General features: G+C 33.3%; 2 protein-coding genes and 1 long non-coding RNA gene across 6 annotated transcripts; 2 read left to right on the plus strand and 1 right to left on the minus strand.

Annotated features, from left to right (window-relative positions):
- The first annotated feature begins 1861 nt into the window (after positions 1 to 1861).
- LOC105800055 (golgin candidate 2) lies at positions 1862 to 14827 on the plus strand. 4 transcript variants are annotated; one of them, XM_012630944.2, is made up of 6 exons: positions 1862 to 2996; positions 4071 to 4181; positions 4299 to 4358; positions 4829 to 4886; positions 14518 to 14570; positions 14717 to 14827. In XM_012630944.2, exons 1-6 carry the CDS (start codon positions 2919 to 2921, stop codon positions 14804 to 14806), a joined length of 450 nt encoding a protein of 149 aa, XP_012486398.2. In that variant the 5' UTR covers positions 1862 to 2918; the 3' UTR covers positions 14807 to 14827. The 4 variants fall into 4 exon arrangements, with proteins under 4 accessions (XP_012486398.2, XP_052477487.1, XP_012486394.2 ...); XM_052621527.1 differs by adding an exon at positions 7642 to 7713 and having other exon boundaries at positions 14518 to 14792; XM_012630940.2 differs by lacking the exons at positions 14518 to 14570; positions 14717 to 14827 and adding exons at positions 7642 to 7713; positions 8545 to 8826.
- Positions 14828 to 15797: 970 nt separating this feature from the next.
- LOC128032613 (secreted RxLR effector protein 161-like) lies at positions 15798 to 16754 on the minus strand. Its single transcript, XM_052621284.1, has 2 exons — positions 16411 to 16754; positions 15798 to 15867 (listed from the first exon to the last, which is right to left on the minus strand). The coding sequence occupies exons 1-2, from the start codon at positions 16752 to 16754 to the stop codon at positions 15798 to 15800; spliced, it is 414 nt and encodes a 137-aa protein (XP_052477244.1).
- Positions 16755 to 20834: 4080 nt separating this feature from the next.
- LOC128032819 (uncharacterized) lies at positions 20835 to 23042 on the plus strand. The gene is made up of 3 exons (XR_008189159.1): positions 20835 to 21952; positions 22484 to 22531; positions 22617 to 23042. It is a non-coding gene; the product is annotated as an uncharacterized LOC128032819 (long non-coding RNA).
- The last annotated feature ends 735 nt before the right edge of the window (positions 23043 to 23777 follow it).

Raw genomic sequence — 23777 nt, forward strand, 5'->3', positions numbered from 1 at the left:
ATATAGGTTAACGAAAAAAACTTGATTGATACGACACTAACACTACAAAGACTTAGGGTCTGTTTGATTGACAGAAATGATTTTCTGGAAAATCATTTCCAACTTTTCCAGCGTTTGATTGGCGGAAAACATTTTCCATTTGGAAAGTGAACTCTAAAACAAGGGAAAATGGGTTACATTTTAGGGAAAATGTCTTACCCTAAGACATTTTCCATGCTCTCCTCTCTATCGCTTCCTTCATTCCTTCCTTCATTTCCGGTAGAAAAGCGCTTCATTTATCGATTTTCCAATAACTTGTTTTTTAATTATTCAATAATTGTTTTTTAACACAATTACAAATAATTTATTTGATATTAGTTTTTTCAATTTATAACGATTAATATTGTAGCTTAATAATTGAGTATTATTATAAATAAATCATTGCAATATATGTAAAAATAATTTAAAATATAAAATTTATTAATATATATTAATATATGTAAAAACAACTTTTTGAAAAATATTTTCAAAAATCTATCAAGCAATGAAAAGATTTTACAGATTCAATCAAACACCGTAAAATATTTTCCAATAAATCATTTTACGAAAAGTAAAACATTTTCCGAAATCATTTTACGGAAAATATTTTCTTGGCAATCAAACAGACTCTTAATTAGAACTTTTAAATTTTTATATTAATTTAAAATATCAATCATAGTTTAGGGACATAACGAATTAACACTAAACATTAGTATACAAATACTTTAAAAATATATAATGCAATTTCAAAAAAATATTTAATACCAAGAAAACTTTTGTATTATTGACAAAGGTTAATACTATGAACTTTGAATATTCAAGTTCGAGTCTTATCATGTGTGATTATTATGTATAAATCTTTAATTTTATCATGTGTGATTATTATGTATAAATCTTTAATTTTATAAATCAGTAGTTATTACGTGAGAGTTTTGTTTGGCTATATTTTAGTTATTGGTCTATTTAAATAGGGGTGAGTAAAACTTGATTTGATTTGAAGAAAATAAATTTATTTAAAATTTCAAGTTAATTGAATTAAATTATTTGGTTTTTTATCAACTCGAATAAATAATTTTATTTTTAAAATAAAATAAAATTAAATTTTACAATTCGAATAATTCAAATAATAAATCGGAATAAATTCACTACATGATAATTAAAAAAATGTGAAAATTGATGAATTTCAACAACAAAAAATACAAAAATTTCAGCGGGCGAACTCGGGCTAAGCCCTGACCAATTTTGGATCGTGGCATTTAACACCTTTAAAAACGATAACAATCCATCCTACTAGAGGAGCGGTCGGCCCGGTGCCGGTGGTCAGTCACAGTTGCGCACGTGAGATCAGTCGTTGGAGCTTTCGATAAACTCAGGCCTTCACCATCACATACTGACATACACCCATTACGCTGGCATTTATAGCCTTCGACCGTTCAAACTTCAAACCTACGTAACGACGTTACCCGCGCTGCTCCTCTGTTTCTGCAATAACCCACGCTCTCACTAATTTGTTCCTTCAGCATTTACTCCCCTTCACCTCCTTCCCTACTCCAAAACGGGCGTTATGCTAACCTAATCTTAAGAAAAAGGAACAAGCTTTATATGGCAAATTGGATCTCTTCCAAGCTCAAAGTCGCTGAAACTCTCCTTCAACAGGCAAGTTTTTCCTTCCTTTTCATAGTTCTTTTTCTTAATTTCATTTTTAGTGTCCATTTTGAATCTTATTGATTTGGTTTCATTTCATTGCTCCCCCGCCCCTAATTTTTATTTTTAATAAAAAAAATATTGGTTTGATTTAGAGTAGTTGTAACTTGTAACTTGCATTATGTGATGGACGATTCAGATCGATCAGCAAGCCGCGGAGTCGCTTGGGAAGAATGAAAAGCAATTATCCGATGAGAACATTGGACACTCCAACGAAACCCAATGGGGGTGTATCTTTAAAGGATCAGTTAAAAAGGAAACCACAAGATAATAATGATTATCAAGGCAAATTGTTCAGTCCCATTTCTAATATGCCTAGTAATAATAATGATAGTAAGAGTTACAATTCAGTTAATATTACGAGTCGGGAAAAAGAAATTTCAAGAACAAGAGCTTCATCGAAACCTAATACCAAGCTTACGGATAGTGATTGGACTGAACTTCTTAGTACACCTAGTCAGGGGACGAGTTCTAGTACTAATGGGGTATTTGGAATTCGGAGCTCGAAGAAAGATGGCGGGACCAAAGGACATTTAGGGTCTCATTTGTCACTGCTGGAAGAGAAGAGGAAACAAAAGAGGAATGTTAATGGCAGTAAGCCTGTAAGGAGATCAGATATAGTTTTGGGAAATAAGTTGAATGGTAAGCGGAGCAATGGTGAAGAATCAAGTGCTTCAGTAAGGCCATCTAGTGTTGATAAACAGAATGATGGTAAGAATTCGGAGGAGTTGGAGTTGGATCACAAGGACACTCCTGCAAGCTTTATGGTGAAAATGAAAGATTCAAGGTATGAAGAAAATGGTAGGAAATTGGATTCTAAAAAGCTTCTGACCAATGTGGAAGGGTTTTCACTGTCTGCGAACAAGAACCAGTCAACCCGAAAGGTGTTGGATTTGGGAGAAGTTGATGGGGTACCTGATGCGCTGATAGGAATTGCTGATGCTCATGGTCAGTTCAGAACAACTGTAAGTGGGAAATCCAAGTCCATTGGCTCATCCAGAAGTTCAGTCTTTGATGGTGTAAAAGGGGCCTTTCAGCCAACGAGTGATGCAAGCTCTGATTTGGATCCAGATTCTGGCTCAACATCTGACTCTGAAAGTGAACATGAGAGGGAGGAAAGGAGGAAGAGGAAGGAGAGGATTATGGCTGAGCGAGCAGCAGTTAAAGCTGTGGAGGCTATCAAATAACTAGAAAATATGGTTGCCAGATTGGAAGGAGAGAAACAGAGCTTGGAGAAAATACTTGAGGAAGGAGCCAAGCAACATGCACAAGAGGTAATATTTCATGGCTTTTTTCAATATTACATGCACGCATTCATTTTTATTTCTTTTTTTGTTGAGTTTGATATGGAAATATCTTGTTCTGACCATGGGTATTCTTTTCTCCGAAAATATCCAGGTTATACACTTTGAAAATGAAATGCTACCAGAAATTTGTTGTTCACAGGAAAAATATGATGCATTAAGCTTTGTTTTGTACTAGAGGGTTGGGTGATTAGGGGCTGACTGCAGTGGCATGCAATTGGAAACAAACAAAACTAGGGCTGCAGGTGCCACCAAACAAATTCTGTATATTGTTAGTAATAGAGTGTTTGACTTCTCTAGAGGTTACTCACCCCATTCGCTTCAATGCCTTTAAGATTTGAATCTACAATGTAGCAGGAATAGAAAAGCCTGGAAGTATAGCCAGTTCTACATTCTTCTTTTCCTCTTTCTTTCTTTAAGATTAGCAGCTCTATCTGAACTGCATAAAAATTGTGATGCCTTCTGTTTTCCTTTCTTAATTTGATGTGTGCCTTCAGTTTTCCTCTCATAAGTTCATGCTTGCAAGTTCTAAATGCCTACCAAGTTGAAGTGGAAAAAATCATGCTCATCCACGTATTTTATCATCTTCGTATATTGCTTTATAATTATTTTTACTATTTAAGGAATTATTATGGTTAGATCATGGTTATATTTTGTATTTGGTATCCATGTTATGGTTCGGAGAGTAGTCTATTTTGAATTAAGTACATAATTCAAAATTTTTTTTCTTTTTTTTGGTACAATTACAATAAGGGGGAGGGGGATGACAATACCAGGGTTTGAACCCTAGTCCCTGGGTGCCAACAGAAGCCTCAACCTCTGCTCCAAAAAAGTGTTGGCAGTATATTTGGTTTATGAATATTGAGATTTGAGCATTGAATTCTATCCTTAGTTTTTTCCTTTTGTCCTTTTACTTGATTTTCATTCCTTATTTCCCTTTATCCTCTACTTCTTTCTATTCCCTTCCCTTGCCCCGTGGTTGAAGTTGTCTGTCCAATGTTCAATTCTAGCATTAATGGCTTGTAATCTTCTTACTTCCGTCAGGCTTCAGAGCTGCAGACTACTACAATGGAAATGATGGATGCTGTTGAGCTAGAAAAGCAGAAACATAATAATACTAGAATGGAAGCTCTTCAGCGATTAGCTAAGCTAGAGGTGCTGCAATGGTTTTAGATCGTGACTTCATGTTTCTTAAACAATTTTCTCCATATTTTTGTTGGTCTATTGCATTTGGACAGAAATTCTCGTTTCTAATATTGCTAGTAATTGCAGACCACTAATGCTGATCTTGCAAGATCACTTGCTACTGCACAGAAGAGACTTGAAGTAGAGGTATGATACTTTTAAATATCAATTGTCTGGTTGGATTGATCCCCTTTCTTCATTCTTTCAATTTTTATTTGTCAGAAAATTTCTTTGCTCTCTTTACGATATGTCATTAGTGCCTGGGTTCTAAAATCTGGTTTTTATCCATATGTTAATTTGTTTTTGAACCATGCTTGTTAAGATAACAGGTTAGAAAGAAAGCACATAACGGAGAAATATAAAGAAAACCAGTGCTGTTGTTTTGTATATCAGTCTCGATGCTGTTGCTTTGTATATCAGGATTACTTTTAGAGTGATCGATCTAGTAGTGTCTTGTACTGGCTTGGTTCTTAGGCCTGACCAATTTACTAATTGATGACTTCAGGAATTGATAGATATATTTGAAATGTAACTAACACCACAATGGAAGCTTTTCTAGCCTCATCCTGCCATAACCTTATATATGGTGCTCATTGCATTTTAGCCTTTTGGACCAGATTAATCGGGTAGCAGATCTCCGACGACAAATTGAGCTGGAAGAAGCAGCTCATGAAGGTATCTTTTATTTTGATCTGATAGTTTCTTTAAAGTGTGTGCGCAAGAGCCTGTTCTCTTTTCCAACATCAACCCCAATAATGAGGACAAAGAAGAAAATATAAACCCACTTGCGTTAAATGAGTTTATGGAGGAAAAAAGAACAAAAAAGAATTAAATATTTATTGTTGCATCTAGAGTTGTGACAGCATTTTGGCTACTGATCCTCTTATGGTTGATGGGAATTGGCTCAGTGTAAAGGTATTTTTTGAAGCTAACTGATCATTAAAAATTAAAAATTAATGGAACTTCATACAGACCTGAAACTTTAGGTTTCAGGTGCTTTTGGTGTAAGACTAAGCTATTTTTTAGAGTTCTTTCCAAAGTGTCAATTGCCAAGCATTAAATTAAAACCAATCACATAAGATGGATACAAAAAGGATCTTCAAGGTAGAAATCATTTTTCTTTTTCTTAAAAAAAAAAAAAAAAGAACAAGGGGAGACATATCAGGTTTAGTTTTGACTCTGAGAGTGTCTTTTTGCTTATCAGGGGGTGGGAGCCCTCCAAAATGCTGTTTTTTTCCTTCTTACCAATTGTAGCTTGGAACTCTATTTTCTTTCCTGCATCATCTTTTCCTTTTTTATTAAATTAATTTTAATTTATTTTACAATTAAGCACCTTGTGGTTTGTGGTGGAATAAACTACCACTTGAGGTTTGAGAAGCAGTATTTAACTATGATTTACTACTTGAACCTACCAAACTAACACAATTAACTTGTTCTCCCCATTTCTTTGTTGTGTTGTGGCTGATCCTTTTCTCTTTTCCTTGATCTGATCTTTCTTTTCTATCTCAATAATGCCCCAGTCTTGGATTTAATTGCTCCTTTGCAACCAATCTTTGTCCTCGCTTTTGCTACTACCCAACTGAAGAGACTAGATTTGATTGTTACCCAATAGCTCTTCCCTGATCTGTTTTCACTTTTCACTCTCTCTTGAGAATATAATGTAACACCCTCTAACCTCAGGGTTACGAGGCATTACCGAACATATCAGACAATCTACAAATAATTCTTAAACAAATAACAAACATATTATAATATAATCATAATTTTATATAAATATTTTTTTATTACTAATTGACTTCATTTAAAAAAAAACTCAATATAACCCATTTATAAATATTTAACATTCCTTACAATTTCAACCCGCAACCAATTCAAAACTAATATCATAATCCATACAATTTCGTATTCAAAAACACCTAAACATATCTTAAACATCAACTTAGTAATTTACTAAATAAATATTCGCATATATTGTTTAAATTAATAAACTTCATTCTTTCTATTTCAACTTGTTATCAAATATACTAAATATGTTATGATAATTCTATTTCCATTTCATTACACTAAGTATCTATAATGACTCAAAATTCACAGGCACCGGAAAAATGAGTAATAGGGCCTCCGTCTTAGTAAACTGAGTTCGTAAATAATTATTAGGAGTAATCATGAGTCTAGTTGAGTGCTTAATTAAGTTCAAATTGGGTGAATTTAGCTTAGTTAATAGATATTAGGAAAAAGGACTGAATTGAATAAGGTGTGAAAGTCTAATTATAGATTAAAAGAAGATAAGAGGGACTAAATAGACAATTAAGCCTATTCTAATGAATGAGGCGGCAAAGCATAAAATCAAAGATTTTTATGATTGTTTAATCATAAAATATATTATTATTGTTATTATTGCTATTATATTATAAATTAAATTGATATTATATTATGAAATAAATTAAGAAATGACAAGTGTAAGGTAAAAATAAAATACAAGTGTATTAATTTAAATGAGTACATTTGTATTATTTATATATAGTTAGTAAAAAATATTTTATTATTTATTATTAATTAATTAGTAAAAGATTTTTATACGATAAATAAATTGAAATTATGACAAATGGATGGTGATGATAAAATACAAATGTAAAATATATGTGTGTACATTTGCAATATTTATATTTGTTATTAAATATATATATTTATTATAATAATTGTTATTATTGTTATTATTATTTAATTGATATTATATTATTAGATTAATTAATAAATTAATAAGTTGACAAATGTATGATGATAGAAAGTACAAGTGTAATAAATCATATACATACAATTGTAAAATACATATTTATTTACTTAATATTTAAGAAATAATAACTATTAAACTAAAGTAAAATGAAAGCATAAAAGAAACAAAAAAGAAATAGAAACGAAACAGAATAGAAACGAAACAGGGAGAAAAGAAAGGAGAAATAGGGTTTTTAAAGCTTAGGGCTTAATTTGGTAAGTTAATTTAGTTTCTTTTCTTATAATTTTGATGTTTTGGAGTCTTAGAGTTGAATATTATTGAATTTAAGTTGAAAATTTGAAAATTAGTAGATTTTTAGTAGGGTTCATGTTGAATAAATGATTGAATTAGGGGTTTAATTGATAGAATTATTGATTAGAATTGATTAAAGGATTAAATTGTAAACTAGGCTATAAGTTTTGTGTTGTAGGGACTAAATTGAAAGAAATTCAAAATTATGAAATTATAATGAAAATTTGATAGTTAAATTTAAGTTTATATAGAATTTGGATAGGAATAAGATATAAATTGTAATGAGAAAATAGATGAATTTAGTTAGGACTACAATTGGAATTTAAGTGAAAGTTAAATAGAAATTTAGTATTTATTGTAAATTAGTGATATATTAATGATTGTAAATTATTTTAATTTTCGTAGCTAACAAAGAACCCGAGACATCGGCACCGAAAAGAAAGGAAAAAATTATCGAAGAGTAATCGCGAAATTCAGGTTTGTATTATTATAATTCAAGTTATTTATTATTAAATATTAATTTAATTCATTTAATTTATGGTAAGTAAATATTGAGGTAAGTAATTTTATTGAATTGAAATTAGAAAATTGAATTGAATAAGAAATATGTGTTAGTATAGAATTGAATTTTGATTAGTGAATGAAAAAAAAAGTGAATTTGATATTGAAAGCAAATTTTGAAATGAAAGTGAGTTTGAATTGAGAATTGGAAACCCTATTAACTAGTCGGGCTGAGTCGGATATAGTTGGCATGCCATGTTCAGGGATACTTCGACATTAAGTTGATGAGACACTAGGTGTCACTATTTTACTTCGGATAGATTTGATGAGATACTGGGTATCACTTTACTTCGGTTAAGTCGATGAGACACTGGGTGTTAGCTTTGCTTCAAACTATCCGATGAGGCACTGAGTGCCAATCTGGTGTGTTTGGTTGGATTCGTGTTTCTGCCAAAGTCCGAGTCTGTTAATAGGGGTAATTAATTGAAAAGTTAAATCGAATGAAATGAATTAGTTGAGCCATTGAAAAGAAATGTGATTGTGGAATATAATTTGAAAATATGAATTGAATATGAAAATGTGAACAGAAAGCATGAACTAAATGTTCATGAGATAAATAATAGCTCAATGTGATAGTGTATGATATTAATTATTGAAAGTCAAATTTAATTTTAGATATTGAGAAAAGAAAGTTAAATAAGAATTAGTTTGGTAAATTTTTGAAGTTAAATGATTTAATTTACTTGGTTATTATATTATAATTTGAATTATAGTAATACAACCGAGCATGATATATTCAGCGTACAGTTGTTTTTGTGCACAGGTTAGTAGGAATTAATGTTTCAGCTCAGCATCCAGAAGATCCCGATTCCAGTGCAAAATTTGGTGATATAATCTTTTTTTTTTGTAAAGTGGCATGTGCTTAGGTGCGATATTGGTTACTTGAAAATGTATTATGCTTTTGGTTGAAAATGATACTAAAATAATATTCTAATACTTAGTGTAATGAAATGGAAATAGAATTATCATAACATATTTGGTATATTTGATAACGAGTTGAAATAGAAAGAATGAAGTTTATTAATTTAAACAATCTATGTGAATATTTATTTAGTAAATTACTAAGTTGATGTTTAAGATATGTTTAGGTGTTTTTACATACAAAATTATATGCATTATGATATTGGTTTTGAATTGGTTGCGGTTGAAATTGCGGGGAAGGTTAAATATTTATAAAAGAGTTATATTTAGTTTTTTTTTAAATGAAGTCAATTAGTAATAAAAAATATTTATATGAAATTATGATTATATTATAATATGTTTGTTATTTGTTTAAAAATTATTTGTAGATTGTTTGATATGTTCGGTAATGCCTTGTAATCCTATTCTAGCGACAGTTTAGGGTTAGGGGTGTTACATTTTGTTGATATCGGAGCTTTTAGGTTTAGTCGATTCTCGGCCTAAATCGGGTTTGGAAATTGAGTCTAAAAATACATGCCACTGTTGGGTCAAAATTGAGTCGAAATTTTTGGATGCTGACTTATTTGTTTGTTTCTATTTTATAGATTAAAGATGTCAGATGAAAGAATAAAAGATACTAATAAGGAAATGTATACTGGAGATAAAGAATCATACGGGTTAGATGAAACCGAGTCGGTAAAACCTAGCATAAGCCCTGTAGGAAATCAACCTCCTAGAGTAGAAAGAAGAAATGATAGAGATGATTTTGATATATTACGAGTAATTGTCGATGCCTTACAAAGAGTAGTTGGAATTGCTCCTGCTACGACTTCAGTAGCATTTCAAAGACCGTCCCTGATAAAAGAATTAAGGAAATATGGTGCCACTAAATTTATGGTTCTAAAAGGAGTCGATCCATTAACAGCTGAAAATTGGATGGAGTCGATAAAAAGAATTTTACAACAATTGGAATGTATCCCCCGAGAGTGCTTGATTTGTGTCGTTTCTCTATTACAAGGGGAAGCCTATCTATGGTGGGAATCAGGGGTTCGACATCTACCGGAAGATCAGATAACGTGGGATCTGTTTCAGAAGGAATTTCAAAAGAAATATGTTGGAGAGATGTATATTGAAGACAAGAAACAAGAATTTTTAATGCTACAACAAGGTGTCAGTGATAGATTATGAGAGGGAATTCTCGAGACTCAGCAGATACGCCTCAGAATTTATACCAACTGAAGCAGATAGTTGTAAAAGATTTTTACGGGGATTGCGTGACGAGATCAATGTACAGTTGGTATCTCACCGTATTACTGAGTTCGTAGATTTGAACGAGCCAAAATAGTAGAGCAAGTGTTGGGCCTCAACAAAAAATGAAAATGTCGGACTAGCAGGAAACATCAAAGGAACTATCGACTCAAATCCTCGTGGTAAAAAAAGATCAAAGGAATCTCAAGGTAGTTGGAGACCCAGTTATAGATTGGATAGAAGTGGTAAAAGCAGAGGGAAACAGATGACAGTATCTACTGGTAGCGTGAGAGATCCATCTTGAAATATGGAAATTCAGTTGCTAACATTGTAAGGAAGAAACATAGAGTCCTATCTCGAAGCTTTTACAACTATTCCTTTAGATAGTCTCGAGAATTCCCTCTCATAATCTATCACTGACATGTCACCCTGTTGTAGCATTAAAAATTCTTGTTTCTTGTCTTCAATATGCATCTCTCCAACATATTTCTTTTGAAATTCTTTCTGAAATAGATTCCACGTTATCTGATCTTCCGGTAGATGTCGAACCACTGATTCCCACCATAGATAGGCTTCCCATTGTAACAGAGAAACGACACAAATCAAGCACTCTCATGGGATACATTCCAATTGCTGTAAAATTCTTTTGGTCGACTCCATCCAATTTTCAGCTGTTGATAGATCAACTCCTTTCAGACCTATAAATTCAGTAGCACCATATTTCATTAATTCTTTTATCGGGGCCCGTCTTTGAATTGGTACTGAAGTCGTAGCAGGAGCAATTCCCATTACTCTTTGTAAGGCATCGGCAATTACTCGTAATATATCAAAATCATCTCTATCATTTCTTCTTTCTACTCTAGGAGGTTGATTTCTTACAGGGTTTATGCTAGGTTTTACCGACTCGATTTCATCTAACCTGTATGATTCTTTATCTCCAGTATACATTTCCTGATTAGTATATTCTATTCTTTCATCTGACATCTTTAATCTATAAAACAGAAACAAACAAATAGGTCAGCATTTAAAAAATCCTGAGTCAATTTTGACCCGACAGTGGCATGTATTTTTAAACCCGATTTAGGCCGAGAATAGGCTAAACCTAATAGCTCTGATATTAAAAAAATGTAACACCCCCTAACCCTAAACTGTCGCCTGAACAGGGTTACGAGGCATTACCAGACATATCAGACAATCTACAAATAATTCTTAAACAAATAACAAACATATTATAATATAATCATAATTTTATATAAATATTTTTTTTATTACTAATTGACTTCATTAAAAAAAAAACTCAATATAACCCTTTTATAAATATTGAACATTCCCTGCAATTTCAACCCGCAACCAGTTCAAAACCAATATCATAATCCATACAATTTCGTATTCAAAAACACCTAAACATATCTTAAACATCAACTTAGTAATTTACTAAATAAATATTCGTATATATTGTTTAGATTAATAAAATTCATTCTTTCTATTTCAACTTGTTATCAAATATACCAAATATGTTATGATAATTCTATTTTCATTTCATTACACTAAGTATCAAAATATCATTAGTATCATTTTCAACCAAAAGCATAAGACATTTTCAAGTGACCAATATAACATCTAAGTACATGCCACTTTACCAAAAGAAAAATTACATCACCAAATTTTACACTGGAGTCGGGATCGCTCTGGATGTTGAGTCGGAACCTTAATTTCTACTAATCTGCGCACGGAAACAACTATACGCTGAGTATATCATACTCAGTGGTATTACTATAATTCAAATTATAATATAATAACCAAGTAAATTAAATCATTTAACTTTAAAAAATTATCAAACTAATTCTTATTTAACTTTCTTTTCTCAACATCTACAATTCAATTTGGCTTTCAATAGTTATTATCATACACTATCACATTGAGCCATTATTTATCTCATGAACATTTAGTTCATGCTTTCTATTCACATTTAGTTCATGCTTTCTATTCACATTTTCATATTCAATTCACATTTTCAAATTATATTCCACAATCACATTTCTTTTCAATGGCTCAACTGATTCATTTCATTCGATTTAACTTTTCAATTAATAACCCCTATTAACAGACTCCGACTTTGGTGGATATATAGATCCAACCAAACACACTAGATTGGCACCTAGTGCCTCATCGAATAGTTCGAAGCAAAGTTGACACCCAGTGCCTGATCGGCCTAGCCGAAATAAAGTGATACTCAGAATCTCATCAAATCTATCCGAAGTAAAATAGTGACACCCAGTGTCTCATCGACTCGAGGTCGAAGTATCCCTGAACTCTTCTAATCCTATGGCATGCCAACTATATCCGACTTGGCCCGACTAGTTAATAGGGTTTCCAATTCTCAATTCAAATTCACTTTCATTTCAAAATTTACTTTCAATATCAAATTCACTTTTTCATTCAAAATTCAATTCAATACTAACACATTTCTTATTCAATTCAATTTTCTAATTTCAATTCAATAAAGTTACTTACCATAAATTAAATAAATTTAAAATTAATATTTAATAATGAATAACTTGAATTATAGTAATACAAACCCGAATTTCGCGATTTCTCCTCGATAATTTTTTTCATTTCCTTTCGGTGCCTATGTCTCGGGTTCTTTGTTAGCTACGAAAATTAAAATAATTTACAACCATTAATATATCACTAATTTACAATAAATACTAAATTTCTATTTAACTTTCACTTAAATTCCAATTTTAGTCCTAACTAAATTCATCTATGTTTCCATTACAATTTATATCTTATTCCTATCCAAATTCCATATAAATTTAAATTTAACTATCAAATTTTATCATAATTTCGAATTTCTTTCAATTTAGTCCCTACAACACAAAACTTATAGCCTAGTTTACAATTTAATCCTTTAACCAATTCTAATCAATAATTCTATCAATTAAACCCTAATTCAATCATTTATTCAACATGAACCCTACTAAAAATCTACTAATTTTCAAATTTTCAACTTAAATTCAATAATATTCAACTCTAGGACTCCAAAAACATCAAAATTATAAAAAGGACTAAATTGACTTACTAAATTAAACTCCAAGCTTTAAAACCCTATTTCTCCTTACTTTTTGCCCTTTTCTTTTCTTTCTTTTTTCTCTGTTTCTTTCTATTTCTTTTTGTTTCTTTTATGCTTTCATTTTACTTTAGTTTAATAATTATTATTTCTTAAATATTAAATAAATAAATATGTATTTTACAATTGTATGTATATGATTTATTACACTTGTACTTTCTATCACCATACATTTGTCAACTTATTAATTTGTTCATTAATCTAATAATATAATATCAATTAAATAATAATAACAATAATTATTATTATTATAAATATCTATTTAATAAAAATATAAATATTGCAAATGTACACACATATATTTTACATTTGTATTTTATCATCACCATCCACTTATCATAATTTTAATTTATTTATCATATAAAAATCTTTTACTAATTAATAATAAATAATAAAATATCTTTTTACTAACTATATATAAATAATACAAATGTACTCATTTAAATTAATACACTTGTATTTTATTTTTACCTTACACGTGCCTTTTCTTAATTTATTTCATAATATAATAACAATTTAATTTATAATATAATAACAATAATAACAATAATAATATATTTTATCATTAAACAATCATAAAATTTTGCCGCCTCATTCATTAGAATAGGCTTAATTTCCTATTTAGTCCCCTTTATCTTCTTTTAATCTATAATTAGACTTTCACACCTTATTCAATTCAGTCTTTTTTCCTAATATCTATTAACTAAGCTAAATTCACCTAATTTGAACCTAATTAAACATTCAACTAGACTCATGGTTACTCCTAATAATTATTTACGAACTCGGTTTACTAAAACGGAGGCCCTATAACTCATTTTTCCGGTGCCTGTTAATTTTGGGTCATTACATATAATTCGCTCGCATAAGATTCTTCAAGTCCTTTGAGAGTGGTTAACTGTTGGTTCTTAAATGATGGGATGCAAAATCTTTTAAGCCTCACTGCAGTTTTCTCTTCTTTTTTGGGCAAAATTTAATTTTAATTAGATTTTCTGGCTTTTTTGGTATTCAATAGTAGTGTCTTTTCAATAACTTGAATAGATGGAAATGTTTTAAATGCATTTAATTTTTCATATTGACAATGATGATGTTGCTTATATCTAATTGTTATAATTTAGGGCAACAACTCTTGGATATATCATATACTCGCTAAGAACAAGATAATTATCTCGTTGAGATGAGAGCTCCATTCTTTTGTGCTGTTAATAGAATCAATTATAACAAGTCACACATTCATATTCTGGAAATACAGACACATAAATTTTGCGATTGAACTACCAAAATAGTATGGGCTAAGAGGTTAAAGGGGTTGTGTGGTGCATGAGACTCCTGCTTTTTGGGCATAGGGAATGTCATAAGCAATCTCTTGACTAATACTATGCTGAAATAAGGACCTATTTCTTTTGGACTTTACAAGTTACTTATACTTCTTTTTCACCTTGTAGAACTAAAGAGGAGGATTGCCAGTAATCATCAGAGTGGAACTAATCTGAACCAAGTGAAGTAGTTCATTGTATCATATTGGATCTATAAAATACTGACTACAGAGACTGCTATAATCTAGCATTTTCAGCAAAAATTCTTTGTACCAAAGGATTCTTTGGATAATCTTATCTGTTAACTTTTAATTTTAAAATGTTGTAGTTAGCAGCATCAAAGGGAATTGAATTTGGATGTGAAATCCTCGAGGCAGAGTACTCGTCGCTGATAAAATTGGACAGTTGCAAGACCTAGCTTTCTCTCTTATTCTCTCTCTTTTTGCCCTCTCTAGATGTTCACATTCAGTTATATAAATTGCAATGATATGGCAAGTTACATAAAGTTCAATTACGCCATTCAGCCATTGTTAGCTGCAAGTTTCCTTTTTTACTAGAATGGACAAGTAGTAATATGGATATAACGATCAACATCTCTCAACTTAGTAGTGCTCAGTCATGCATTTGTATCCATTTAGTTACTAAAATTATATGAAAAATCTAGCATCATATTAGTCATTCCTGTTCCTACATAGTAGGATTGAGGCCCATTTATTGATTTTTGGGGCTTAAAAGTAGCAAAATACCTTTTATTTTTTAAGCCATATCATCTTTCCCACTTTTCCTTTTAAACCCACTTTGGGAAAATTAAGCATTGCATATCCTTGTAGCGAACAACTCCAAAAAGCTAGAAGATGATGTTGGATGTTGTTGTATAAATTAAAGTCAAAGCTTAAAACGTGTATAGGACAACAGAGAGGATTCTTTTTGTACCTGTAGGAGAAAGAAAGTGGTAATAGTTGTAGAACTTGGGACACTAGGGAAGGTGTGCGAGTAGCCTTTAGTTTATGCATACAAAAAATCCATGTTGACTTTTAACTAGTGGTTATGTTAGAAAAGTCATTTCTCTAAGAAAGACATAGATGGGTTAAAACTCAGATGCAAGAGGCAAAGAGACATTAATTTTGATAAGGTGTGCCCAGATAAATATATCTTGTTTATTATATTTTTATTATCAGTTGTGGTGTCTTTATAATTCACAAATTAATTTCGAGAGTTTGGCTGTAAGTCTCTGCTTGGTATGGAGGATGAAAAGGAGCGAGGATGGAAAATTTGTTAATTTAATGGTTAAGCTTCAAAGTAAGAAAGTGGTTTTGAATCTTAACCATTTGGTTAACAAATTTTCTATCACCACTCACTTCTATAATTGATAATTGTTAAATTCTATACTGAAGAAATCTTGTATTAAATCAAGAGAAAGAATACATCAAGAATAGCTTTTGAGATGAACTTCTGCCACCATATATAGGCAACATGAAGCTGATAACAACTAACAATTATTAGTAACTAACAACAACTAACAATTAGACTTAATAGAATTCTAACATAAGTCAATTCCTGACTCAACCATACTCTAACATTCTCCCAGTTTCTTTGTTGTTTGAACATTTGTGAACCTCATTGAGTGTGAAGACTCGAAGTGCTTGACGAAATGATTCAAACTGCTTAGGTGTAATTGGCTTGGTAAGAACATCTGCAATTTGATCTGATGATGGGACAAAGTTTACCTGCAGAACTCAAGTAAGAATCTTTTCCCGAATAAAGTGATGATCGATTTCTACATGTTTCATTCGTGCATGATGTGTGGGGTTTGCAGCTATAGCTACTGTTGATGTATTGTCGCACCAGATCACAGGTATCGACTATGACAAACCAATCTCATCTACCAGTTGTTTAACCCACAAAAGCTCTGACACACAGTTGGCGAGACTTCGATATTATGCTTCAGAGGATGACCTGGACACAACATTTTGTTTCTTTGAACACCATGCAACAGGGTTTGGCCCGAGTTACACGACATACCCTGTGGTGGAACGTCGATCTTCAACAGACGAGGCCCAGTCAGCATCTGAATACCCAACAACCTCAACATTCCCTTTGGTGAAAAACAAACCATGGTCAATAGTCCCAATAAGATATCTTAACACACGTTTAACTGCTCTCCAATGAGTCTCACTTGGACAATTCATATACTGGCTCAACTTGTTAACACAAAAGGATAATTCTGGTCGAGTGATGCACAAATACTGGAGCATCCCTACTGTACTTTGATATAGAGGAACATCAGTGAAATGAGGACTACCATCTGAGACAGTTAATTTTGGAACACTTACCATAGATGTAGGAACAGCTGTAACTCCTATCATACCAGTCTTAGTAAGAATTTCTAATATGTATTTTTTCTGACTGAGCAACACCCCTTACGCCATATGTTGTACTTCAATACCTAAAAAAAAATCTAGCTACCCCATGTCTTTGAGTGCAAATCTATTATGAAGCTGATGAACCACACTGTCCACCTCATCATTCGAACTATCTGTTATCACAATATCATCCACATATACTCTAAGTAGCACCACGCTCCTTGATGAAATACGGATAAATAATGAAGTATCAGCCTTTGAGGTATTAAAACCAAGTTGAGTAACCAAGCACTGTTTAAGTGTATGAAACCACGCTCTAGGTGCTTGGCGTAGGTCATAAAGCGTTTTGTTCAACTTGCACACTAGTTATTGACCATTTGCATCTAACACCTCAAAACCAAGTGGCTGCTCTATGTATATTTCTTCTGTCAAATCGCCATTGAGGAAGGCGTTATTGACATCGACTTGCCTCAAAGACCACCCTCTCATAACAGCAGTAGCAAGCACGATTTGGATGGTTGCTGCATGAACCACCGGGCTGAATGTGTCGCAAAAATCAACTCCAGCATGTTGAGAAAAGCCCTTGGCCACTAACCGAGCTTTATACCTGTCCACTGTCCCATCGGCCTTTTTCTTTACTTTGAACAATCATTTGCAACCCACAGCGCGTCGATTAACGGGAAGAGAGCACAAATTTCATGTATTGTTGTTACGAAGGGCCTGTAGCTCATTGTGTACTACTACTTGCCAATGCTCATTCTTCATTGCTTTATGAATGTCTACAGGCGTATCACTTGATGAACAGACTGTTGTGGTTAGGTATGCTTTAGGTTTAAATATTCCTGCTTTGCTACGTGTGACCATGGCATGAGAATTGAGGTGTGTAGTGGGTTGAATAACAGTAGGGTGACATGTAGTAGGTGACGATAGTAAGGAAGCAATAGGTGGACACGAAGCAGGTGGAGGGGATGTAGAAGCAGAAGGTTGATAGGATATGCTAGGTAAGATAGGTGGAGTAGATGTAGAAGTAGTAAGTTGATAGGATGGGCTAGGGAAGGTACTATTACTAAACACCAAAGGAGATTGTGAGCTGTAATTGATGTAGTGAGTGATGGAGAACAAGGTAGCATGACAAGTAACTTGGAACTAGACTTTGATGAGATAGTGGTGGTGGGGTCAGATTTGAGTGAATCTTTTTTAAAAGGAAATGTTGACTCATGGAATGTAATATGACGGGAAATATACAATTTTCCATTAGCATCTTGACACCAATAACCCTTATGTAGAGGCGAATAACCTAAGAATGTGCAGGGAGTGGAACGAAACTATAGTTTGTGAGTGTTATATGGTCAAAAATTCGGAAAACATAAACATCCAAAGACTCGAAGAAAAGAATAGTCTGGTGGAACCTGGAATAAATTTTCATAGGGTGACATTTTACTTATTGGAGAAGAAGGTAACTTGTTTATCAAGTATACCGCACTGCTGAAAGCATCATTCCAGTAGAACAAAGGCATAGCAGCATGAGTTAACATGGATAAGCCAACTTCCACGATCTGTCTATGCTTTCTCTCAACTAATTCGTTTTGCTCAGAACTGTATGGACATGAAATCCTCTGCTGAATAGCTTGTTGAGACAAGTAATTCCTTAACGCCTGAAACTCACGACCCCCATCTATTTGTAAAGCAAGCAGTTTGCAACCAAAAGACCGTTCAACTTGTTTATGAAACAGTGGAAAAATGTGCTGCACTTCAGACTTTTTCTTTAAAAAATAAATCTATGTGTACTTGGTACATGCATTAGTAAAGGCTATATAGTAACGAAAGCCACGAGAGAAAACTGGAGCTGGACCTCAAACATCTGCAACTATCAATTGTAACGGCGTAGAATACACAGAGGTAGACTTAGAAAATGGCAACTTGCATTCTTTGCCTAAATGACAAGCAACACATGAAATAGAATCTGCAGACGAGCCAAAATCTATATTACAACAGTGTAATGCCTTTTTAAGCGTAGCAGTACAGGGGTGTCCTAGTCTAAACTGCCATAGACTGAGAGGGAGAAGCTTAGCAGCAGCACAGCAGTGAATTGAAGTAGGGAACCCAACTAGTTGAGATGAGCCAGATAAGTCAAGCTTGTACAGCCCACTATGCACGGAACCTCTGAGCAGGATCTCATTGGTTTGAAGGTCGCGAACACAACACTGTGTAGGCAAAAACTCAAACATTACTTGATTATATTTAGTAAACTTAGATACCAATAATAGATTTTTGGTTATCCCAAGCACACACAATAGAGACTTTAGGAACAAAGGACGTGACCGTGTAAGGAGAGAAGACTGACCAGTGGATCTGATAGAGAGAGCATTACCATTACCCATATACACCTTACCTGAGCCAGTGTATGGTGTACTGTCACTCAGAGAAGTAGGGGAGTTGGTGAGGTGGTGAGACACGCCTGAGTCTGGATATCATACGTTATCACCCACAGTTTCAGGTGTAGCAATAAGAGCCTGAGACTGAATTGATGATGATGATCCTGGGACAGATGTATTGGCATGCTGCAAGTGATTAGCAGCAAAAGGATTAGTCTACAGCTGAGTAGGTGCGGGAGGGGCATACCATTGCTGTTGTGAATAGGCAGGCATCCAGGGATGAGGCGAAGCACCATTGCCAACCATGCAAACATTTGCCTGAGGAGAAGGAGGCGGCCTATAACCTGTACTCTTATATGTGGTATCAAATCAGTAATAACACCGATCAACAAGATGACCAACCTTCCCACATAACTGGCACTGAAATCGCGAACTTGAAAAACGACCTCGCCCACGACCACGAGCACCTGATGAGGGTCGATAAGCTGGTAGAGAAGAATTATTGTCAGCAGAGACAGTAGGCTGATGAGTGACCATGTTGGCAGAACTAGGAGCATCAGACACAACTAGTTGCTGACGAGCTTCAGCATCAAGTAACATAGTAGTAACACTCTAGACACTGTAAGGAATTGAACTTGCAGTAATGATTGTAAGTACTGACTCATACTCGGACGATAGACCATTAATGATAGCTGTAACATGTTCTCGTTCACTAATAGCCTCTCCACAACTAATAAGGCTATCACAGTAGCCTTTAATTTTCATCAAAACTCCTTCATAGACAGATCAGCCTTACGTTGAGAATGTAACGCCCTTCTATAAAACATTAATTGAGAAGTAGTTTTGCTGCCAAACAAACTAACAAGAGTATTCGAAATCTGGAGACTCATATCAAGACCAATAAGATGAGGAAGAACAACAATACTCACCGATGACAATAACCACGACGCAAGAGCATTATCTTGCTGTTCAAAACGAGCAAACTCTAGATTTTCTTGTGAGATACCAGCAACATCAAGAAAAAACTGAGAAGGAGGAACAAACTACGGATCAATAAACTTCTGAAGCTTATAAGTTTTTACTGCTAAGAGAACTTGCTGACGCTACAACAAGTAATTATGATCATCAAGAAGCACGCTGATCTTTTTGGTAGAGAAAAACCGACTATCAACCACTTCATCCGGTAGAACTGACGACATCGCCGGTGCAACAGATTGAACAGCAGATGGGCTGGAAGGGGAAGTCATGAACGACTACCTCAAGAACGAACAAACCTCTGATACCATGTTAAATTCTATACTGAAGAAATCTTGTATTAAATCAAGAGAAAGAATACATCAAGATTAGTTTTTGAGAAGAACTTGTGCCACTATATATAGGCAACATGAAACTGATAACTGCTCATAACAACTAACAATTATTAGTAACTAACAGCAACTAACAATTAGACTTAACAAAATTCTCACAGAAGTCAATTCCTGACTCAGCCATACTCTAACAATAATAAGCAAAGCTTTAAAGGCAAACTCACTCAATCCTTTATGTATTGGCTAAAGTATTAAAAGTCTAGATGCATTCCAAGTGGTATCAAGGGTGAACGGTGCAATTAGGTGCTAGAAACCTTATATTGCTTGAGGTGTAATATGCAAAAAATGTGCTAACTTAAGTGAAGGCATAATATATACATGTGTGTGTTTTTGTGTGCATATATATAATAAGCATAAGATATATAATTATCATAATAAACTCTAAAGAATGATTCAGTTTATCTACTAAACATGCAAAATTTTCATTTTCTTTCTTTTGTTGGGCCATATCCATGATTTCCTTATGGTTTTGTGTTTGTTGCTGAATACATAAATATTGAGAAGTAAAGAGTTTGATATTATCACCTAAGAGTTTGATATTATCACCTATCTTACTGGTAAAGTAAAGCTAATGAAAGTAAAAGACATTAAATAGAATTTCGATTGGGTAAGCTTTTTTTTTTTGCTCTTGCATTGGGAAAAAGTGTGCACGCACCAGAACTTAGGTGCACCAGGTGTGCGCCTCCCTCAAAAGGGTTTGAAACGCTTTTGTTGTTTGGTGCTAAGGCCTAAGGCACAATGCCTTGACAACACTGTACATTCCCCAATTTCCCAGATAAGTTCCTAATTTTCCTTGCAGCCATTTAAGACCTTAAGGCATTATTATGTTCAATTAGGTCTGTACTGTTGATAAAGTTGTTTAAGTACTTTATTTTTGCAGATCAGCTATCTACATGGTCATTGTCTTTGCTACATCAGCATCTACATGGCAACATATGAAAATTCATGTTAAGTTGGCATTTATTTGGCTTATAGCCCTAGCTTATATGGCATGCAGATGCCACAACAGTATCTTTAAATCCCTTATTTAGCCACATATGTTGCCTTTGTAAATGCTGATATGGCAAGGTAAATGGTGTCATAGATGCTGATATGGCTAAGATTACAGATTTTTATTGGTTTCCATCCTGGTCAGGGTTCTATTAAACAAAAATAGTCCTTAAAGGGTTGAGTTTGGTATGGTAGAAATACAAATGTAGGGGTTTATCTAAGAAATTTAAGAAGGTACAAAGACCTTTTCTTCTAAAAAGAAAAATAGCCTATTATTACTTTATTAGCATGGAATGGTTTTAGGTGTTTTTGTACTTCAATTCGATTTGCTTGTTACAAACAGGCAAGACAACTGGAAGCAAGCATTGAATTGACAGGGAAAGCCGTGGAGGACCCAACAGAAGTAGAAGTTGAGCTGAAGCGAAGGCTTGGACAGCTGACTGATCATTTAATTCAGAAACAAGCTCAGGTCTGTCCTTCAAATTTTGTGCTTGTGAATGATTCTGCTTAATAAGTGTAACATTGATGTTTTTCCTGTCTAGTAGTCATTAGGTGCTTAAAGTGCAAGGACAGAGTGAACCTTAGCAACCTAATAAGTAATATATCTGTTTGTGTGTCTGTATATAAATTATATCGTACATAAAATGTTTTCAGCTTTAAGGCGAAGGTGTGAATTACTATTTTATTTTGCTTTACTTTAGCTTAAATTTGTTGACTTTATAGCATGCAGGATGACCAACATTAGCAGAGAAACAATTAATTTTGGCTCCAAATATTAATTGGTCACTTGCCAAAATCTGTGGAATGATTAACCCAAGCATCTTTCTGCAATAACTCAATTCTGCAACACCGATGCCAAATGGTGAAATGCATGCATTTATTGAATAACATGAATAAACAAATTGATATTGAAGAGTTACTTCATTTGTTAAGCTCCTCACTAGATTAAATAGCAATCTTTCTTTTAGACTCATTCGTCCACTCTGTTTTTCTTCTGCAGGTTGAGGCACTATCCTCGGAAAAGTCGACATTGTCATTTAGAATTAAGGTACCTAGTTTATGAATTAATTAGCATTACTGTTTTTCAGAACTGATCCACTGATCTTGTAATTTGTACTTGTGAACTTCTTTAGGCAGTTTCAAGGATGCTGGAAGAGGGCAAGTCCACGAATATGAATAATGCCACATCAAGTGATTTGGAATTAGGAACATGGGGTCTCTCAAGTTCAAAGTTGAATCCTGCTCAAGACAAAATTCGTTCTGGAAAATTGCAACTTGGATCAATGATTAAGCAGTTGGATGCTATATTTTTGGCAGGTGCAATATTCTTAAGAAGAAATGCAACAGCAAAAGTTTGGTCTTTGGTATACCTCATTTGCCTTCACTTTTGGGTCATATATATTCTAATGTCACATTCCCCACCATCAGATGAGGAAAGATCTGGTGCTGTTATGTCCCTTGGTAAATATCAATAGAAGTGTAGGTGTGTATTTTGTAATTTCTGTATTTCTTGACACAACTTTCAAGAGATCTATGTGCAGGGTGTAATAATTTTTTAATTTGTGCAGTTTTTGGCAACATTAAAACTACACAAGAACCACAGTTGAGTAAAGACGATTACTAGCAATCAATTAACCAAGTCAAATACTTGCATGGGAATGAATTTTTCATTGCCTGAATCAAGTAGTCAACTGAGCCACATGTAGAGTGTCAAAGATATTAACTTTTCAGTCGATATTAATCTCGGGATTAATATATTAGTAGAAAAAAAAATTGTTCAATTTTAACAACATTTGTATTTATGTAGATCAAGTGTCTGAACCAAATCTTTCTCCTTTATTCCCGACAAGTGGATTGAGTGCCCTATCATCGAGTCCTGGGTCGTCTTCATCTTAATCTAAAAAAATGTTTTGATTATTTGAACATAGACCTGTCCATGGGCCGGGCCGGGCCCACAAAAAATTCAGCCTATTTACTAGGCACGGGCCCGGGCCCGGCCCGAAATATGGGCCTGAGATTTTGCCCAGGTCCGGCCCGAAGAAAAAATATGGGACTCGAGCCCGGCCCGGCCCGTTTTTAATTAAAATTAAAATTATTTTTTTAATAAAATTAAAACTAATTGTTATTAAAATTAATTGTTAGTAAAATTATCAAATTATTAATTGTTAATTGTATTAATTGTTGTAATAAAATCTAACATTTGATTAGTAAATTTATCAAATTATTAATTGTATTAATTGTATTAATTGTTGTAATAAAATCTAACATTTGATTAGTAAATTTATCAAATTATT

Source organism: Gossypium raimondii, chromosome 9, assembly GCF_025698545.1.
Source record: "Gossypium raimondii isolate GPD5lz chromosome 9, ASM2569854v1, whole genome shotgun sequence".
NCBI lineage: Eukaryota > Viridiplantae > Streptophyta > Magnoliopsida > Malvales > Malvaceae > Gossypium > Gossypium raimondii.